The sequence below is a fragment of the Schistocerca piceifrons genome, chromosome 7 (assembly GCF_021461385.2).
Source record: "Schistocerca piceifrons isolate TAMUIC-IGC-003096 chromosome 7, iqSchPice1.1, whole genome shotgun sequence".
Lineage (NCBI taxonomy): Eukaryota > Metazoa > Arthropoda > Insecta > Orthoptera > Acrididae > Schistocerca > Schistocerca piceifrons.
This window is the reverse complement of record NC_060144.1, coordinates 104,161,980-104,184,075: the sequence shown is the minus strand read 5'-3', so window position 1 is coordinate 104,184,075 and position 22,096 is coordinate 104,161,980. Positions and strand designations below refer to the sequence as shown.

General features: G+C 43.7%; 1 protein-coding gene across 1 annotated transcript in view; it reads right to left on the bottom strand.

The window, feature by feature from the left end:
* Positions 1-19,481, bottom strand: part of LOC124804830 (modular serine protease-like) — a 269,364-nt gene extending 249,883 nt beyond the window's left edge. The window contains exon 1 of the mRNA XM_047265176.1: positions 19,387-19,481. Coding sequence (XP_047121132.1) covers positions 19,387-19,441 — 55 coding nt within the window. The 5' untranslated portion in view covers positions 19,442-19,481. The remainder of the gene's footprint in view (positions 1-19,386) is intronic.
* Between the last annotated feature and the right edge of the window lie 2,615 nt (positions 19,482-22,096).

Here is a 22,096-nt window from a genome sequence, read left to right as displayed (position 1 = left end):
ACGACTGTCATTTGGGAGCCACAGCGACACTGAGGCAGGTCCTCGCAACGGAGTAGGTAACCATGCGTTAGCCACGTATGGCCAATGCGGAGCCGGCAGAGGACAACTGATTCCCTGCGAGAGGCCTGCATAGAAGACTTCCACACATTCATAGTCTCCTTAATGACATGCAGTTTGTTGTGCGTGCTGTTATGTCATTCCGTCGGAAAACTCTGCGGTGTAAGACAGAATGCAGGTCAGCTTCGGAGATGCCTATCTCCGGAAGCGGTTTCCGCGTCGCCTGTTTGGCCAGCCTGTCAGTAAGTTCGTTGCCGGGGATTCCGCCGTGTTCTGGGGTCCACGCAAACACCACGGAACGGCGGGACTGTTCTAGGGCATAGATGGACTCCTGAATGGACGCTACCAGAGGGTGGCGAGGGTAGCACTGGTCGATAGCTCGTAGGCCGCGCAGTGAGTCAGTACACAGGAGAAATGACTCGACAGAGCACGAGATATGGCCGCCAGCTCTGCAGTGAAAACACTGCAGCCAACTGGCAAGGAGTGGTGCTCAATATTTCCTCCATGAACATATGCGAAGCCTACGTGACCATCGGCTATTGAGCCCGTCGGTGTTACCCGCTTCAGAGCCCCGGAACACGTCAAGAATCGAGAGGAAGTGACAGCGCAGAGCGGCGGGGTTAACGGAGTCCTTGGGGCCATGCAAAAGGTCCAGATGAAGTTGCGGTCGAGGCGTATGTGAACGGGCCGCAAGCAGAGGTGGTAAAGGGAAGGACTCCAGTTCGGAGAGAAGGGACCGCACGCGAACCGCAATCGTTAGCCCCGATCTGGGCCGCCGATAAGTAAGATGGACTGCCGCAAGCGGGAAAAAGTGATGGTAATTCGGATGCTCAGGGGAACTATGAATGTGTGCTGCGTAACTGGCGAGCAGTTGCGCACGTCTGATCTGCAGTGGAGAGACGCCAGCCTCCTCCAGTACGCTGGTCACTGGACTCGTCCTAAAAGCTCCTGTCGCTAATCTAACCCCACACTGGTGCACAGGGTCGAGTTACTGCAATGCTGAAGGTGCTGCCGAACCATAAACCTAACTCTCATAGTCAATTCGGGGTTGGACAAGGTCTCTGTAGAGCTGCAACAGCGTAGAGCGATCTGCACCCCAATTGGTGTTGCTCAGGCAACGGAGGGCATTGAGGCGCTGCCAGCACTTCTGCTTAAGCTGACGAAGATGAGGGAACCAAGTTAATCGAGCGTCGAATACCAGTCCTAGGAATCGATATGTCTCCACGACGGTGAGTGGATCGTCATTAAGGTAAAGTGTGGGTTCCGGATGAACGGTAGGACGCCGACAGAAGTGCATGACACACGACTTTGCGGCTTAAAACTGGAAGCCGTGGGCTAGAGCCCATGACTGCGCCTTGTCGATGGCTCCCTGGAGGCGCCGCTCAGCAACAACAGTACTGGAGCAGCAGTACGAAATGCAGAAGTCGTCTGCATACAGAGAAGGTGAGACGGGGGGCCCGACAGCTGCTGCTAGACCGTTGATAGCCACTAAAAATATACGGTCAATATAGAGCCCTGCAGGACTCCATTCTTCTGGATATGGATGGAACTATGAGGGTGACAGGAAGTTTTGGATAAAAATCGGGAATGGTCCCCAGAGACCCCACTCATACAATGTGGCAAGGATATAATGTCGCCAAGTCGTGTCGAATGCTTTACATAAGTCAAAAAAGATGTCAATCAGATGTTGCCGTCTGGAAAAGGCTGTTGGGATGGCAGACTCGATGGTAGAGCGACCCTAGCGGAAGCATCCCTGACATGGAGCCAGCAAGCCACGTGACTCCACGACCCAACTCAACCGCCGACATACTATACGTTCCAGCAGCTAACAAAGAACGTTAGTGAGGCTGATGGGCCGATAGCTATCCACATCACGTGGGTTTTTACCGGGTTTGAGCACCGGAATGATGGTACTCTCCCACCATTGCGATGGAAATACGCCATCGCACCAGATCCGGTTGAAGATGATGAGAAGATGTCGCTTGTAGTCAAATAAGAGATGTTTAATCATCTGGCTGTGGATGCGATCAGGCCCAGGAGCTGTGTCGGGGCAATGTGCAAGGGCACTGAGGAGCTCCCACTCCGTAAATGGGCGTTATAGGATTCACTGCATCGTGGAGTGAATGAGGAGACGTTCCCTTCCAGCTGCCATTTGAGTGTGCGAAAGGCTGGGGGGGTAATTCCCCAACGCAGAGGCTCGAGCAAAGTGCTCAGCAAAGCGCTTGGCAATCGCGTTTGCGTCGGTGCATATCTCGCCATTTATGGCAACACCGGGGACAGCTGTTGGGGCCTGGTACCTGAAAAGACGTTTGATCTTTGCCTAGACTTTGGAAGGTGCCATGTGGCACGCAATGGTGGAGACGTATCTCTCCCAACACTCCTTCTTCAGTTGTTTGATAAGGTTGCGATCACGGGCACGGAGCCATTTAAATGCTATGAGGAGCTCCAGGGAAGGGTGCAGCTTATGCCGCTCTAGAGCTCGAAGACGCTCCTTAATTGCTTCTGCGACTTCCGGCAAACACCAAGAGAATGCCTTACGCCTCGGGCACCCTAAAGAGCGATGGATCGCGTTTTCTGCTGCAGAAACAATTATGCTAGTCACCTGCTCAACCATCACATCGATATTACCCTGTGGGGGAGATTCAGCGGCGACAGCAGAGGTGAAAGGTCCCCAGTCCGCCTTGTTCAAAGCCCATCTGGGCAGGCGTCCGTGCGCCTGACGCTGGGGCAGTGACAGGAAGATGGGGAAGTGACTACGAAGTCTTTCGCGACGGAGTCCTTGCATAAAAAGTTCTCGGTTTACCTGCCGCGTCAAATTTGGATAAAATCCCAAGCTTTCGATGACTACGTCCGTCGTCAGGGGCAAAACTGACTGTCGTGGACCGGTAAGGCTTCCGCTTTTATAAGCAGTGGACGGCTTCTCATTGGTTAGATGACGTCACGGTGAAAACGGCGCGTACCGAGGTGGCAGCCTCTATATCCATAGATTTTGTTTGCGCGCTTTATCCAGCGTTGCTTGCAGCGCCATCCATCGCAACAGGCGGAGAACTGCGAGGAATGTACGAAGTCTCCCTCTGCGCTCTTTCTTTATCAATTGCGCGCTTCCATGCATTGCTGAGTGCATATCCGGAATCTCTGTTGAAATTATTGTCACAGAGTCTAATTTCAACTGCTTCCCTGATGACAGAGTCCCAATAGTTTGAAGCGTGACCAAGTATTCTGGTTTCATCGAATAAAATCTTATGTTTATTTAACAAACTGTGCTCAGCCACCGCTGATTTTTGTAGATACCTGTATTTCAGGTGACGCTGATGTTCCACACAGCGATCGGCAACAGTTATTATAGACTGGCCCACATAATTTTTGCCACACTCGCAAGGAATGCTGTAAATTCGCGGTACTCTCAGGCCGAGACTATCTTTCACGGGGCGCAACATTTTCTTAATCTTCCTGGGTGGCCGGAAGACTGGTCTGATTCCCTACCGGCTCAGGACTCTGCCGATCTTGCTGGTCGTTGCACCGCAGAATGGTGTCCGTGCGATGTGTCGGTCCTCTTGATCTGTTCGAACAGCCTCCTTCCTAGGTTTCTTCGCCAGAGTAGATCTGATATCACGATCAGAATATCCATTTTTTCTGAATACCGTCGTCAGATGGTTAATCTCGGAGCCGAGATGATCCTTGTCCGAAATAGTCCTTGCTCTGTGTACCAAGGTATTCAGCATAGCTCTCTTCTGAGCTGGGTGGTGAAAACTACGCGCATTTAGATATAAATCTGTATGCGACGGTTTTCTGTACACAGGATGTCCGAGACGTCCATCTGATTTTCGCTCCACCAGCACATCTAAGAAGGGTAACTTCCCATCCTTCTCCACCTCCACTGTAAATCTTATGTTATGAAGTATCCCATTCAAATGATCAACAAACTGCTGCAGTGCTTCATTGTCATGTGGCCAGATTAAAAATGTATCGTCAACATACATGAAGAATCAGGATGGACGTTAGGGAGCACTGTTCAACGCTCGTTCTTCGAAATCCTCTATGAAAAGGTTAGCTATGGTTGGTGACAGTGGCGAACCCATGGCTGTTCCGTCAGTCATTTCGTAATATTTTCCACCATACAAAAAACAGGTGGTCGTCAAAGTGTGTCGAAATAACTTCAGTATTTCAGGAGAGAAATGAGCAGCCAGCAGTTTTAACGTACCTTCCACCGGTACCTTTGTAAACAAAGAGACCACATCTAGGCTGATCATGATGTCATTCGGACCTATCCTCATCTGCTTTAGGATGTCAACAAACATTTTTGAGCTATTAATATGATGGCTACAGTGACCGACTGTTGTTGTTGTGGTCTTCAGTCCTGAGACTGGTTTGATGCAGCTCTCCATGCTACTCTATCCTGTGCAAGCTTTTTCATCTCCCAGTACCTACTGCAACCTACATCCTTCTGAATCTGCTTAGTGTATTCATCTCTTGGTCTCCCTCTACGATTTTTACCCTCCACGCTGCCCTCCAATACTAAATTGGTGATCCCTTGATGCCTCAGAACATGTCCTACCAACCGATCCCTTCTTCTGGTCAAGTTGTGCCACAAACTTCTCTTCTCCCCAATCCTATTCAATACTTCCTCATTAGTTATGTGATCTACCCATCTAGTCTTCAGCATTCTTCTGTAGCACCACATTTCGAAAGCTTCTATTCTCTTCTTGTCCAAACTATTTATCGTCCATGTTTCACTTCCATACATGGCTACACTCCATACAAATACTTTCAGAAATGACTTCCTGACACTTAAATCTATACTCGATGTTAACAAATTTCTCTCCTTCAGAAACGCTTTCCTTGCCATTGCCAGTCTACATTTTATATCCTCTCTACTTCGACCATCATCAGTTATTTTGCTCCCCAAATAGCAAAACTCCTTTACTACTTTAAGTGTCTCATTTCCTAATCTAATTCCCTCAGCATCACCCGACTTAATTCGACTACATTCCATTATCCTTGTTTTGCTTTTGTTGATGTTCATATTATATCCTCCTTTCAAGACACTGTCCATTCCATTCAACTGCTCTTCTAAGTGCTTTGCTGTCTCTGACAGAATTACAATGTCATCGGCGAACCTCAAAGTTTTTATTTCTTCTCCATGAATTTTAATACCTACCCCGAATTTTTTTTTGTTTCCTTTACTGCTTGCTCAATATACAGATTGAACAACATCGGGGAGAGGCTACAACCCTGTCTTACTCCCTTCCCAACCACTGCTTCCCTTTCATGTCCCTCGACTCTTATAACTGCCATCTGGTTTCTGTACAAATTGTAAATAGCCTTTCGCTCCCTGTATTTTACCCCTGCCACCTTTACAATTTGAAAGAGATTATTCCAGTCAACATTGTCAAAAGCTTTCTCTAAGTCTACAAATGCTAGAAACGTAGGTTTGCCTTTCCTTAATCTTTCTTCTAAGATAACTCGTAAGACCAGTATAGCCTCACGTGTTCCAGTGTTTCTACGGAATCCAAACTGATCTTCCCCGAGGTTGGCTTCTACTAGATTTTCCATTCGTCTGTAAAGAATTCGTGTTAGTATTTTGCAACTGTGACTTATTAAACTGATAGTTCGGTAATTTTCACATCTGTCAACACCTGCTTTTTTGGGATTGGAATTATTATATTCTTCTTGAAGTCTGAGGGTATTTCGCATGTTTCATACATCTTGCTCACCAGATGGTAGAGTTTTGTCAGGACTGGCTCTCCCAAGGCCGTCAGTAGTTCCAATGGAATGTTGTCTACTCCGGGGGCCTTGTTTCGACTCAGGTCTTTCAGTGCTCTGTCAAACTCTTCACGCAGTATCATATCTTCCATTTCATCTTCATCCACATCCTCTTCCGTTTCCATAATATTGTCCTCAAGTACATCGCCCTTGTATAGACCCTCTATATACTCCTTCCACCTTTCTGCTTTCCCTTCTTTGCTTAGAACTGGGTTTCCATCTGAGCTCTTGATATTCATACAAGTGGCTCTCTTTTCTCCAAAGGTCTCTTTAATTTTCCTGTAGGCAGTATCTATCTTACCCCTAGTGAGATAGGCCTCTACATCCTTACATTTGTCCTCTAGCCATCTATGCTTAGCCATTTTGCACTTCCTGTCGATCTCATTTTTGAGACGTTTGTATTCCTTTTTGCCTGCTTCATTTACTGCATTTTTATATTTTCTCCTTTCATCAATTAAATTCAATATTTCTTCTGTTACCCAAGGATTTCTACTAGCCCTCGTCTTTTTACCTACTTGATCCTCTGCTGCTTTCGCTACTTCATCCCTCAAAGTCCACATCTGCCCCTGGAAATGTCTTACAATTTAAAACCTGGTTCCTAAATCTCTGTCTTACCATTATATAATCTATCTGATACCTTTTAGTATCTCCAGGGTTCTTCCATGTATACAGCCTTCTTTCATGATTCTTAAACCAAGTGTTAGCTATAGTGACCGACTATAGGTGCTAATAACTTGGTTAAGTATTTTGCCAACCGATATGTAGGAGACCCAATAGCACTAACAATAGGTCTCAACGGGACCCCATCCTTATGGACCTTGGGTAGACCGCATAACCTGGGTGGCCTTGGTGCTCTTGGTCGTAGATTCTTGACTAGTTCTTCTGGGAGGGCAGAGTCCTTCAGTAGCTCCCCTGTCTTCCTGCTAAGTGCTGCTGTGGGATCCCGTTTATGAATCCGGTGCGTGGCATCTTCCAATAACAGGGTCACTTTTTTATGATAATCGGTAGCATTGAGGATAACTGTGGCATTCTAGTATGGAAATACTGTGTAATCGTTGGATAGGTGGTTCAAATCCCGCATTGGTCTTTCGTTTCTTCAATCAATTTGAAATACACCTTTAAATGTAAAATTAATCAAATACATTCTAATTAACATAAATCTAATCGTCTTTTTTAATAAAAAATACACATCTTCTTGTCTCTAATATCACATTGCACACAAAATTCCATTTTTCATTGCAAATATAAATTCTTATCTGTCGATATTCTATAAAAGACTGTTAATAAAAGTTGTTTATCTTGAGAAAACATAACAAGTCAGACTTTTTCAAACAAAAATGAAAAATCAAATATTTTTTATTCCGACTGTGTGAGAGCAGAGTGATAAGCGTCGTCGAAACATGGAAAACAATTTTCACAACCTACATATACTGCATTTTTACAGTCACCATCGTAGCACTGCAATATGAACCCAACACAACTGCTCTGGAACCAAGTTAAAGGATTTGTCGCGAGAAATAACATGGAATATAAACTGTCAGACGTGCTGGAACTAATGCATGAAGCTCTGTAAAGGCCGGACGCTGGTGGAGTACAAAACGGCACGTCGTAAGAGAAGAGGAGAAAATGTGGGGCTGGGACTGCTTCATACATACTGTTGTTGATCGACTCGTTATCAATGTAGCAGATGACAGTTGCAATACTGAAATGTACAGGGCTATTACAAATGATTGAAGCGATTTCATAAATTCACTGTAGCTCCATTCATTGACATATAGTCACGACGCACTACAGATACGTAGAAAACCCATAAAGTTTTTTTCGGCTGAAGCCGCACTTCAGGTTTCTGCCGCCAGAGCGCTCGAGAGCTCAGTGAAACAAAATGGCGACAGGAGCTGAGAAAGCGTATGTCGTGCTTGAAATGCACTCATATCAGTCAGTCATAACAGTGCAACGACACTTCAGGACGAAGTTCAACAAAGATCCACCAACTGCTAACTCCATTCGGCGATGGTATGCGCAGTTTAAAGCTTCTGGGTGCCTCTGTAAGGGGAAATCAACGGGTCGGCCTGCATTGAGCGAAGAAACGGTTGAAAGCGTGCGGGCAAGTTTCACGCGTAGCCCGCGGAAGTCGACGAATAAAGCAAGCAGGGAGCTAACCGTACGACAGCCGATGGTTTGGAAAATCTTACGAAAAAGACTAAAGCAGAAGCCTTACCGTTTACAATTGCTACAAGCCCTGACACCCGATGACAAAGTCAAACGCTTCGAATTTTCGGCGCAGTTGCAACAGCTCATGGAAGAGGATGCGTTCAGTGCGAAACTTGTTTTCAGTGATGAAGCAACATTTTTTCTTAATGGTGAAGTGAACAGACACAATGTGCGAATCTGGGCGATGGAGAATCCTCACGCATTCGTGCAGCAAATTTGCAATTCACCAAAAGTTAACGTGTTTTGTGCAAACTCACGGTTTAAAGTTTACGGCCCCTTTTTCTTCTGCAAAAAAAAACGCTACAGGACACGTGTATCTGGACATGCTGGAAAATTCGCTCATGCCACAACTGGAGACCGACAGCGCTGACTTCATCTTTCAACAGGATGGTGCTCCACCGCACTTCCATCATGATGTTCGGCATTTCTTAAACAGGAGATTGGAAAACCGATGGATCGGTTGTGGTGGAGATCATGATCAGCAATTCATGTCATGGCCTCCACACTCTCCCGACTTAACCCCATGCGATTTCTTTCTGTGGGGTTATGTGAAAGATTCAGTGTTTAAACCTCCTCTACCAAGAAACGTGCCAGAACTGCGAGCCCGCATCAACGATGCTTTCGAACTCATTGATGGGGACATGCTGCGCCGAGTGTGGGAGGAACTTGATTATCAGCTTGATGTCTGCCGAAAAACTAAAGGGGCACATATCGAACATTTGTGTATGCCTAAAAAGACTTTTTGAGTTTTTGTATGTGTGTGCAAAGCATTGTGAAAATATCTCAAATAATAAAGTTATTGTAGAGCTGTGAAATCGCTTCAATCATTTGTAATAACCCTGTATTTCTCGGATTCGGATATGGAAGGAGTTCGTAGGTTACCAGATGACTGACTGAAGTAATACCTCAGTGGCTTCTGTATTTAACAATACAGTAAAATTCCTCCAACACGCTTTTGCGTCACGCATATCTCCCGCAGAAAATTACTCTGTGTTTAACTTAGCAATTTTCACCATTCTTGTTGTTAATTACAATTCTGCCTTATCTAAAAACGTTGTTATGCTTTCCGTCTGGTCCCCTAAGAAGCGTGCGGTATCGCTGGTGTATTACCGAAAATTATTTCATTCCCTTTTTACGTCTGAACTGCAACTGCTCATATCATTGCTGGTTAGTTGGACCAGCTGGCTGACCAGTACTGTTCAAGTTGAATGCGCCGGTAAGGCTGTTATCCTGTATTAAGGCCCTACACATGTGCCAATGCATTTAACAGCTGCTGAAGATCAACATACCATCCTTAACGACACAGAATTCAATCATGAGAGAGGCTATAAACTATGAAGAGACGCTGTTAGTTATAATACGGTTTCTAACCAGTGGAAGAAATTAAGACGGCCTCACATTCACTGCTGTTGTATCCCCACAATTACTAGCAAAAATGATTCCTCAAACCTGTAACGTGATTTATAGTTGGAAAGAATTATTTTTTGTGCCAATGACTGTACAATTTTATTTATTCTCCACCTGTTTCGGTACTGGCTACCATCTTCACAGAACTTGATTCTGTGCATCAACTGGTCAAAAGTACGTCTCTGCCAAATACGACAACATCAATTGTAAAAAGTGACGAATTAAGAGTAAGAGTGTACACACTTCGATTCTGTAAATCTACTACAGTCGAAATTTAGTGAAACAACTATTGTGATAATTCATCACATTCGTCATGTTGCCCTGTTTGGCAGAGATGTAATTTTGACAAATTGATGTACATTATCATCTCCAGTGAAGATAATAGCCAGAACATAAATCGGCAAGGAATAAATAAAATTGTATAGCTGCTGGCACAAAAAAAAATATTTTTTCCGAATATTTATCGGCTGCAAACAACGAAGAACGCTTGATTTATGATCCACTGAGGAAATACACCATGGTAAAGCAAAACAAAAGATGTTCATGTAAACCTCATTAATTTGTGTATGTATGTAGCAAAAATGATGATGTGTAAGTTTAAGAAAGTCGTTTCAAATTCGAAGAAGAAAGACTAGGCGTGGTGGCGGGTAAATCATCTAATAAATACAACAGAGAGGTAAGGAATGAAGAATTTAGCAATTTTAGAACTGTGAAAAAATCCCACGCTTTGCTTTTCAGAGCAAAGAGCTTGGATATAGACTGGACTTTTTAAACTCTTAACAACGAAGCAAGCATATTTTATGAATTAAAATCAACTGAATATTTATTTAGATTTTTAGATTTCATTTCAAACAGGTACCGGAAATAAAATCTAAAAGCAGAAATACAGAAGGTCCACGGATGTCTATTCTATTTCCGTTCCACACGAAACCATTATGGATTCGTTAAACAAAAAAAAGATTATTCCTGTCTTGCATCTATATTGCTATACTCCTCACATGACATGTCCCACAAACAACTGCAATCTTGAAACATTTCCAGAAATTCTGTGAAAGTTTCGTCCGCCTTGTACCCTGTCACGTATAACAACATTTAATCACGCACGCATTGACAAAAGACGAACATCTGTCGGGCGGTTGGTAACACAGCTCTACACACGGCACAATGTGTTGGGTGGAGCGACTGGACGGGGTGGATCGGCTGTCGAACGAAAGTCCGTCTGTCGGTCGGGCAAAACGCATACACACGTCCCATTTGTGGGTCGGTCGGTAGGTTGGTGCGTGTGTAGGGCCCTTTACCACCCACTCGTCATGGGCGTAACGCACAGCATACAGCGTGTCCTTGTTATCGCACTTGGCCAGGACCAGGGTCAGATCTGGGTGGGGGGTGGGGGGGGGGGGGGGAATGGGGCAAACAGGGGTATCTACCCCGTGCGGCACTTTCAGTGAGGCGCCAAATCCATGTTCTTCAAGAAAAAAATCTTGTTTCACAGAAGTACCTAGCATCCAGCACACGTCGGTTAATCGAATATTCATATCACTTTGAAACGCATCCTTGTTGGTTTTTGAACATTTTTTAACACATTCTGATTTCTGAACGAATCATAAGTTGACTTTTGAATGCGTGCATAGTGTACTTGATGTCTCTGCCAGGGGAATCCGCGTCGCATCAAGAAGAAATAAACTTTCATAAACGAAATCCATAGATTCATACTACCAGAGAGGAAATAAACGCCTAATAAGAATAAAAAGGTAAGAAAGACTGCATATTATCTTCTCGGTGTCTCCAAGAAAATGAAATTTTAACAGAAAATTTTTGCCAGGTCGCTACATTATTAACGGCCAGTTGTACAGTCCCCAGTAAGTAGCCTCAGAAGTTCTATTCTCGGAAAAGTGCGGAAAACTTCTCGTGCAAAGACGTAATAACGCCTAACCTAAGAGAATAAATGCGAGGTAGCGGAACGGTGATTCTGGCAGGGTTAGTTAAGTTATCCGGAGGATATGTTTTGACAATGCCAGGAATGGTTACAGAATTAGTGATGGCAGGATTGTTTGAGAGAACAAGGAAGTTGAAGAAACGGGGACATCATACAAATTATGTGGAACAATATGACGATTCCAAATTTATGTACAAGATTCGTACTACTGCTATTTTTCGATCTCATGCTTGAAGAACTGGATCGTATGATTGAAACATGAAACTATTTCCTCACACAAAATATTTTGCTTGTAATAATCATAATAGGCATTTGATATTGGTACTTCGTGCATTATATTCTGTCATGTTGTTTCTGTAAATGAGGCAAAACATTCTCGCTTGTTTGGGGTGTGTTACAACTGGTGCAATATTAGGAAGACCCATTTCGTTTTATCTAGCAGACAGTGACAAAATAGACGTAATCAAATTGAGAAACCACACCAGTCTTGGTTACTATTCATATTAACAGCTTTTTCCGGCCGCTGTGGCCGAGCGGTTCTAGGCGCTGCAGTCCGGAACCGCACTGATCCTACGGTCGCAGGTTCGAATCCTGCCTCGGACATGGATGTGTGTGATGTCCTTAGGTTAGTTAGGTTTAAGTAGTTCTAAGTCTAGGGGACTGGTGACATCAGATAAGTCCCGTAGTGCTTAGAGCCATTTGAACCATATTAACAGCTATTTTCAGTATTAGACAACGACATTTTCATTTTTCATGTAGAAAAATGTTTGACGGACTTTGATAACAGATTCTTTCGCAGAAAGGAAAGCACACCGTGTAAAGCTGTGGCAACAGTAGAGAGAAAAAAATGTGAGGACCTAATGACTGAAGAAATATGTAGTCTTGCTTACCTTTCCTATATTCAATTTCGTGTCACACCAAAGAAAAAGTTATTAGCTAATAGGCAATAAAGAGTGCAAATTTTCTGTAGAGTTGTTACTCTCCTGGTCACAAATAATCCCACCCAGTATTATTTGTTTGTTTCAAGAGGGTTGGGATGTCAAAGCGGCCGAATGGGAATAGGAGAGGCACTATAGGATATTTTAATTTCCACTGTCCTGAATATAGGTTTGCTGGCTTCCATTACAAAATATACAAATTTGAATTCCACAGAGTGAAATATTGTGACGTGCGATAGAAGAATGCTGTGTGAAGAGGCGTGGTTCTGCACCTTGGCACATTTAAGACAAAATAACATGTCTTACATTTCCTGGAACGTTTTCTTATATCAAAATCTTCAGAAAGATGTTCCCTACAAAATTTCTAAATTTTTTACTTCTCATCTGAAACACTTGACTGTGAGGAAGGAGGGGGGAGGGCTGGGAGGGGCCTTTCAAGTTTTTGCCCTGGTTCGGAAATATCGAAGATCCGGGGATGAACTTGACTGTACTCGAGACAGCTTGGCTTCCGCTCCATGTTAACGAAATCCAATGAGATTCCAGCAAACGCGGAGGAATTCGTGTCGTAATGTTTATATCTTGTGGTGAATACAGTATAGTGGCAGGTGGAGCCAAGCTCCCACAGCGCGGCGTATCTCTCAGTCGCTGGAGCCAAATCTCGAAGCGTCCTTGACGCGCAACTCTGATGACCCGCGCAGGGCTGCTGACCTTCGGCAGAAGCGGCACACCAGGAGCGGGGAGAAACTCGCGGGTATTCCCCGCAACCGCTGCGGTACCTACAACGCGTCGACATTTCCTTAAGCTGCCGGCACACGGACCGAGCATCCGAACGTTGAGCGTTCAGCGTGCACGTTCGGGAGTCTTTCCGAACGTGCAGAGCAATATCTGGCATGTCAGATATTCCGAGCTTGCGTCTGAGCGTTGACCAATGAGATGGCACAACGCCACTACGTCACATGCAAGCCGTCTCCCTTCAGTACAGAGTTGTGAGGCGCCATATTGGCATTCATTTCAAGCCTATATGTATATATGCCGTTTCGGAGCACCAGCAAATTGAGAATCACTGGAAAACCCGTTGTTAACTGTGTGATTCGTTCCAATAAAATAATGAGAAACATCATATCCGTGGCAAAAGAATTATTGTAACTTGCGTATTATGTGAGTAGGCTATTTGAAGGCTGCAACACACTGAAGATCCACCCAAAACGTATTGTTCTTGGTACAATTTGTTATAATTAAATTTCAATTAATAACATAATTATCTACGATTATCGTTTTTAGCAAGGCGTAAGACAGAATGATTAGATACCTAGCGTGTGTTCTTGGTATAGCGTAATGAGTAGCGTCAGTGTTCACTGATGCATTCGTAACTGGGGCAGTGGTTTACATCCAAACACTACCAAATTTTTTTTCCCTAACATTCGCGTTTTCATTAGGCTCTGATACATTATTATTAGTTTAATATTAGTATATGCTATAATATTTGATGTTATGTAAACATAAGTTCACCTTTTTTGAGGGGGACTTTGTTCGATTGGCTTAATTTACAGGACAGCTTGCGCTACTTGTATAGAGATATTTTGCTCCTTTTTCTTTTACCTTTCGTAATTCACATGTTGCAAAGATTCTGCTACTGGGTAGGAATAGTGATCAAGTAAGACTGACCTTGAGGTTTTAATAAAATTTGGGAATGATGAAATAATGTTTATCTTATGTGGAGAAGTATTCCAAATTTGTACTGCACTGTTTGTAGTGGAACTTTTATTAGCTTGTGTCCTCACTGATTGGACATGGTGCTTTCCTTTTCGTGGACGTTGGAGGAAATGTGCGTTTTAATAGAGCGAACGTGGGAATTTTACGCGCGCCCCTTGAGTAAACAGCGTGATTTACGAACTACAAACATCCCTCAAGTGCCGCTGGAGTCGTTGCAATCGCGTATACCACGTTGGGCTCCACGAACCGCATGTACAAGTCGCATCGCTCCTGAGCGTTCAAGCAGCACGTTGAACTCGGCACGCTCCACGTTAACGTTCGACTGTGCGGTCCGTGTGCCGACGGCTTTAGGCAACAAACGCTCCTCGAGGAACCTAATAATTGTTATCTACAGACCTACCTCATTTCGAGATGCGGAAAAAGAAATTTAATAAAAAGCGGACGACAGCTCTCGAAATGGAAGAAGAGACATCACGGTTTAACGTCCTGTCGACTTCGAAATTATTATGGACTCTGATCACAAAACCCGGATACGGCAGGACTTGGCAGGAAAACGGCTGTCTTTTAACCGTCAGTCTTCTCACGCAGGTCTGAGAGGCATTAAAACGACTTCGGCCACGTTAAGTTACAACACGAACGGTCTCCGCAACTGAGTAAGGAGCACAGTTTATGACAAATGTATGACGCAACTGATTGTTTTCCGAGCTACTCAGGTTTTTCTGCGACGCACCTCGCACGGTTTCTATGTTCATTACTTTTGTTTCTTACTGTACGCCGGAGCATACTGTGGGGCATCCCAGTGTATTCAGAAGGTCAAGCATACAAGGCAGTTACCGCAACTGCATAGGTATTTGCCAGAGAAGGAAGAGAGCGTTTAAGATCTTCTGAATGTAAATCAGAGCTGCTGCCTGTGTCTGAAGCTAGATTATCACCTGCTGCTTCACTCGCGTACACTGAATGGTCTGCACAGGTATTTTTTTGTTTTTCTTTAATCGAATTTTTATGTTGTTCACAAATTGCAACACCCGCTAAACATTTCACGCTAATTCAGGCAATAGAAGCATGGTCTTTTCCGAATGTACTTCTGAGAAACAAAGCTATTCTGCTAGATCGAATCCAAGGTTTCAGTTAACCATGCCTTTTGCGTTCTTGTAGCGAGATTTCATAGAAACTTTCGTCCCGTAACACAAGTTTTTTTTATATCTAACCGGGACGTCAAATACCAACTTTCATAGATTTCGCTTCAAAACTTTAATGAAATGAAACATTTCTTTAAAATTTTCATCTCCTATTTCACTCCACTCAGGGGCTGAATTTCCAAGAACAGTGAAACAATTTTTTTTAATTTCTAACAAGGAAGCCAAATCCAAATTTTCATAGATTTAGCTTTGAAAATACTTTCTTAATGAAATAATTTCATTAAACTTTTCATTCCCTCTTTCACTCTTAGATTGTCCAGTCCCCAAAAACACTGAAACATCTATTTTTTTTATTTCCAACTTAGAAGTCAAATATCAGTTTTTATAAATGTAGCTTTGCAAATGTTTTAGTAGTTCTTTAATCATGATTTATTTTCAAAAAAATCTTTCACAAAGTATCTCACTCTCATAGGCGATAAATTTCCAGAAATACTGAAACGTGTGTTTCTTTATTTCTGATCGAGAAAACGATTACCAATTTCCTCAGGTCTAGCTTCAAAATTGCCTTAATAGCGCCTTATTTTCAAAAATTCGTCCCTTATTTCACCCCCTTAGGGACGGAATATCGAAAAATCGCTCCTTAATCGACACCTGCAGAATAAGATCAACGCCCTCTGGAAATTTCAAGTTTGTGGTTTGGGCTGGGCGATGAGTCCGTGAGTGAGACAGTCCGCACATTGCCGTTTATATACATCGATTATTGTTAACTAGTGGCAAGCTCCACAATGTGACGATTTCACACCTTTTACGAAGTTGCACGAAGGAAGGTTTGAAACTTAGGGTTAAACATCCCGTCGACGACAAAGTTACTAAAGATGGAACGCAAGTATACAAGGAAACCATACCAGTAATCAGTGTTATTCACTGAGCAAGTACTAAATCAAAGAAAAATTAGAAAATTTAATAAATTTCGTGGAGAAGGACTAATAACTTTTTTTCTTCTGACTCTGTAATTCTATCAGAGATGGCAAAGATTTTGCAACATCATTTGAACAGAATAGATAGTTCCCTGAAAATGTTAATAGCATGAATATCAACAAAACTGAAAGAAGGGTTGTGGGCATGTATTCGAATTAAGTCTGATGTTACTGAGGAATCAGATTAAGAAATTACAGTTAAGCTATTTGCACAGCAGAATAATTGATGAGGACAGAAAGCGCAGTCTGACAACAGCAGAAAAGCTTCCCTGGAAAAAAAATTCTTAACGTCGAATAAAAAAGTCAAGTGTTAGGAAGTCTTTTGGGAAAGTATTTGTCTGGACTACAGTCTTCTACGAATGTCAAACTTAGACGATAAGCAGTTGAGACAAAAAGATATTTGAAGCTTTTTGAAATTTGGTGCTTCACAAGATTAGATAGACAGGCTCTGAATCGAACCGGGGAAACAAGAAATTTCTTGTACAACTTATCTAAAGGAAGGGATAGTTTCATATGATATTTCCCGTGGCATCAAGGAATTATCAGTTTCATGATAGAAGAGAGGGAGGGAGAGAGGGAGGGGGGAGTGGGGGAGTGGGGGAGAGGGGGAGAGGAGGAGGGAGTGTGAGAGTGTGAGTGTGTGAGTGTGTGAGTGTGTGAGTGTGTGTGTGTGTGTGTGTGTGTGTGTGTGTAAGGGGGGGGGGGGGCTGTACAGGGGTACCATGGATTGACTAGACTAACCAGGTTCAAATGGACGTAGGTTGCAGTTTTTATGCAGAGATGAAGAGGTTTGCACAGAACAGATTAGCGCTAATAGCTGAAATAAAACGTTCAGTTCGTAGACGACGGCAACAACAACAACGACGACGACAAAAACAACGTAACAACATAGATACAGTCTGGAAGAACAATTACAAGCGCAAACACGACAAATTTGTTACTCTGTTGATTATGTATCCAGCCGGCCGGTGTGGCCGTGCGGTTAAAGGCGCTTCAGTCTGGAACCGCGTGACCGCTACGGTCGCAGGTTCGAATCCTGCCTCGGGCATGGATGTGTGTGATGTCCTTAGGTTAGTTAGGTTTAATTAGTTCTAAGTTCTAGGCGACTGATGACCTCAGAAGTTAAGTCGCATAGTGCTCAGAGCCATTTGAACCATTTTTTTGATTATGTATCTGGTATAACATACTAACCAAGAAATTGTTATATGTGGTATACCATGTTGCTAAACGTTGAAAACTTGTATTCGACGTGTTATAGACCTTAATTTCTTCACACAAATTTTGCAGTAATGAGTAACCGATGAAAGACGGACACAGAGTTTCAAGAGCGCAACCTTTATTAACTCTAGCAGTTTGCTGACACCAGCAGCGGCGTAAAGATTATGCCTCCGACTAATGGAATAAAACTCCTAATACGGCATTTGCTGTCATTCTTCATTAAGTCAATGGAATGGGAAAGTCACATATTGGTGCACTTAAAATACGGAAGAATTTAAATTGTTAATGTCTGTGAAAACATAAAAAGAGCAAGAACTTTATAAAGTGGATATTTATGCTGATACAGGCTTTATTAGATACACGGTGCAGTATATGATTGCGGGTAATTACAAGTTCAAAAAATTGAATGGCTAACATACTCACCTGTGCTGAGATGACAGTGGATTCCCGAGCTATTTTTCCTGCTCAAAAATTTGTTTGAGACAATTTCGCAAGTTACGTAATGCGAATTTCATTTAGTTTTATTAGCTTAATGTCGATTGTGGCCTATTTATTGAGTCTGCACACTGAGCGAGGAAACCACAGAGTAATTGCAGGCCGGGGTGGCCGAGCGGTTCTAGGCGCTACAGTCTGGAACCGCGCGACCGCTACGGTCGCAGGTTCGAATCCTGCCTCGGGCATGGATGTGTGTGATGTCCTTAGGTTAGTTAGGTTTAAGTAGTTCTAAGTTCTAGGGGACTGATGACCTCAGAAGTTAAGTCCCATAGTGCTCAGAGCCACCGAGTAATTTGTAAACATAAGTAAATTTCAGGGAGAAGAAATAAAATCTTTAAGGTTTGCTGATGACATTGCAGTTCTGTAAGAAACCGCAAAGAACTTGGAAGATCGGTGGAACTAAATGGATAGTTCCTTGGAAAGAGATCAAAGGAATATTAACAGATGTAAAACAGAGGTAATATAGTGCAGGCGATGCTGAGGGGATTAGAAAAGGAAATGAGACAGTAAAAGTGGATGACTTTTGTTCAAATGTATGTGAAATCTTATGGGACTTAACTGTTAAGGTCATCAGTCCCTAAGCTTACACACCATTTAACCTAAATTATGCTAAGGACAAACACACACACCCATGCCAGAGGGAGGACTCGAACCTCCGCCGGGACCAGCCGCACAGTCCATGACTGCAGTGGCTCGACCGCTCGGCTAATCCCGCGTGGCAGATGAGTTTTGCTGTTCGGACAGAAAAATAACTGACGATGGCCAGAGAGGAAATGCAGACGGGATATAGAAGGAAAATCAGTTCCGAAAATGAGATATTTGTTAACATCTAATAAAAAGTTACGTGTAAGAAGTATTTTGTGGAGGTATTTGCCTGGAGCGTAGCCGTGTACGAATGTGAAACGTGACAGATACGAAACAATGGAAAATCCACGATGGAGTGTTGACAATATTATGTTGTGCCTATCTGCGACTGAAGACCTCCGCTATATGGTGGGTAGCAATCTATCCTTTTCATAATATTGCCAAACGTCGAAAAATAGGCACTTCTGAGAAGGAGTACGAGCATTTGAAATATGGTACTACAGAAGAATATTAATGAATAAATGTGTAGATCGTATAACTAATGGCACACGTTGATTACAAGAAGGGATCAATTGATAGTACACATCCTGAGACATCAAGGAATCGTAATATGGAGGGGAGAGTAGGGGTAACGTGGTAATGTAGAGGGCGACAAAATCGTGACTACAGTAAACAGGTTCTGGTGGATGCAGGTGCAGTAGTTAGCCAGAGATGAAGAGGCTAGCACAGGAGAGACTCGTCTTCTAACTCAACAACAGTTATTGATAAACTGGCATTTTTCGTATCATCTGTTGAGATTCGCACGCCTTTTCTACGCCAAGTGAGTTGTGCAGTCCGAAGGTCGAAGCGAACCGAGAGACCGTTGCTAAACCCTGGAGATTCAGGATGTTAAACCTGGCTGACGGACATTAAGCACGTAAAAACAGACGACACGAATCTGAACTCACCCAGAAGCGAGCAGAGCGCCAAGTGCAGCAGCCACGACCACGACGACGACCTCATCTTCGCCCGCTGCCAGCTGCGGCTCTACTGGCTGGCGGCGAGGCCCGCCGTCCACCGCAAATGCCGCTACTTGCCGACTGGCCGGATGACGTCACAGCCCCCAGGCGGTCGTCAACACGGAAGTTCCTGTCCTCTCCGCGTGTTCTCCAAAGCAAGGTGTGCTATCCACATCGAAGTAATAGGCGGTTGCACTCTTGGACTACGGTAAGCACCGAATTCCCTTGCGTTATAGGAGCCGTGTTTTTTAAGTAAGTAACGTTTTGAAATTTAAAAAAAGATGTGCTAAGATGTCTCAATTTTTTTTTATTTTTTACATGAAAGCCTGTATCTTAGTCTACACACTGACGCCATTACAGTCTGATTCTTCATTGTTTACGTCGTGTACTGTTTAAGATGCCTCCGATAATCGTGCGTCCCGCCGACTGTGAAGCACGGGATGTTATAACATTTCTTAGTGCTACAGGCCTAAAAGCGATCGATATTCATCGTGAGATCTGTGCAGTTTACGGAGAAATCATTATAAGTGATGGAATGGTAAGAAAGTGGGTGAGAGCATTTAAAGATGGCCGCACAAATGTGCATGATGAACAACGGAGTGGGCGTCCTTCGGTCGTTAATGAAAGTTTAGTGCAGGAAGTGGACAATAAGGTGAGAGAAAACAGACGCTTTACGATTTCCTCATTGCGGGATCTACATCTACATCCATACTCTGCAAGCAACCAGACGGTGTGTGGCGGAGGGTACCTTGAGTACCTCTATCGGTTCTCCCTTCTATTCCAGTCTCGTATTGTTCTTGGAAAGAAGGATTGTCGGTATGCCTCTGTGTGGGCTCTAATCTCTCTGATTTTATCCTCATGGTCCCTTCGTGAGATATACGTAGGAAGGAGCAATATACTGCTTGACTCCTTGGTGAAGATATGTTCTCGAAACTTCAACAAAAGCCCGTACCGAGCTACTGAGCGTCTCTCCTGCAGAGTCTTCCACTGGAGTTTATCTATCATCTCCGTAACGGTTTCGCGATTACTAAATGATCCTGTAACGAAGCGCGCCGCTCTCCGTTGGATCTTCTCTATCTCTTCTATCAACCCTAACTGGTACGGATCCCACATTGCTAAGCAGTATTCAAGCAGTGGGCGAACAAGCGTACTGTAACCTACTTCCTTTGTTTTCGGATTGCATTTCCTTAGGATTCTTCCAACGAATCTCAGTCTGGCATCTGCTTTACCGACGATCAACTTTATATGATCATTCCATTTTAAATCACTCCTAATTCGTACTCCCAGGTAATTTATGGAATTAACTGCTTCCAGTTGCTGGCCTGCTATATTGTAGCTAAATGATAAGGGATCTTTCTTTCTATGTATTCGCAGCACATTACACTTGTCTACATTGAGATTCAATTGCCATTCCCTGTACCATGCGTCAATTCGCTGCAGATCTTCCTGCATTTCAGTACAATTTTCCATTGTTACAACCTCTCGATATACCACAGCATCATCCGCAAAAAGCCTCAGTGAACTTCCGATGTCATCCACAAGGTCCTTTCCTAATGTTTCTCGTAGTGTTTTGTATGGCATTGTGACCGAGCACTTGAATTACCGAAAATTGTGCGCACGTTAGGTACTGAAAATGTTGACGGATGTGCACAAAACCAAACGTTTAGACAGTGCATTGACTTTCCTTGAGCGGTACCACAACGACGGTGATGATTTCTTAAGCGAAATTGTTACGGGCGATGAAACATGGGTGGCCTACGTCACACTTGAATCAAAGCAACAGTCCATGGAAGTTGAGCAAGGGCATCGTTTTGCTGCATGTGGCGAATCAGACCAAAGATCTCATCACATATTTTCGATGAGAAACTCTAGATCATTCTCCGTACAGCCCCGATCTTGCGCCCAGTGTCTACCATCTGTTCCTGCACTTGAAGAAACACCTGGGCGGTCAGCGTCTTCAAGACGATGAAGAAGTCAAAACGGTGGTGATGCAGTGGTTAACAAGTCAGGCGGCAGACTTCTATGAGGAGGGTATTCAAAAATTGGTACAACGTTATGACAAGTGCCTCAATATTGACGGAAATTATGTAGAAAAGTAGATTAAGGTACAGGCTTTCATGTAAAAATAAAATTATTGAGATATCTTAGCACGCCATTTTTTAGTTTAAAAACGGTGCTTATTTAAAAAACACGCCACGTAATATTTGAGAAAAGAAGTAAAATGGTCTGAAGTTATACGTAGGGACTTCAGAAAGCAAGTTACACATGTCGTTCCACGCTAAGACCATTACGCAACAAGAACAACGCGTTGTCTGAGAAGAGTAAACGTTCCGGGAGTCCAACAGGCATAATTCTGCTGCAGTACTGGCAACAGATGTACGGCAGCGTCTAAGAGAAATGGCGCAGCAACTGGAAACGTACATCAGAGCTGAATTACGCGGGACAGCACAGTTCTTGTAGACAAACCGTCAAAACTGCACGCACATTCACAGTGAAATTTTGACGGTGTACGGACAAAATGCTATGTCGTGTCGAGTCGTGGTGAAGTGGAGCCAACAAGTTGGCCGAGGCCGCACAGACGAGTGTGTTGCTGATGTGCCACAGAGTCCAGATACAGAGGGGTCCAAAAATTATATCCACTGTTTGAAAGTCCATAACT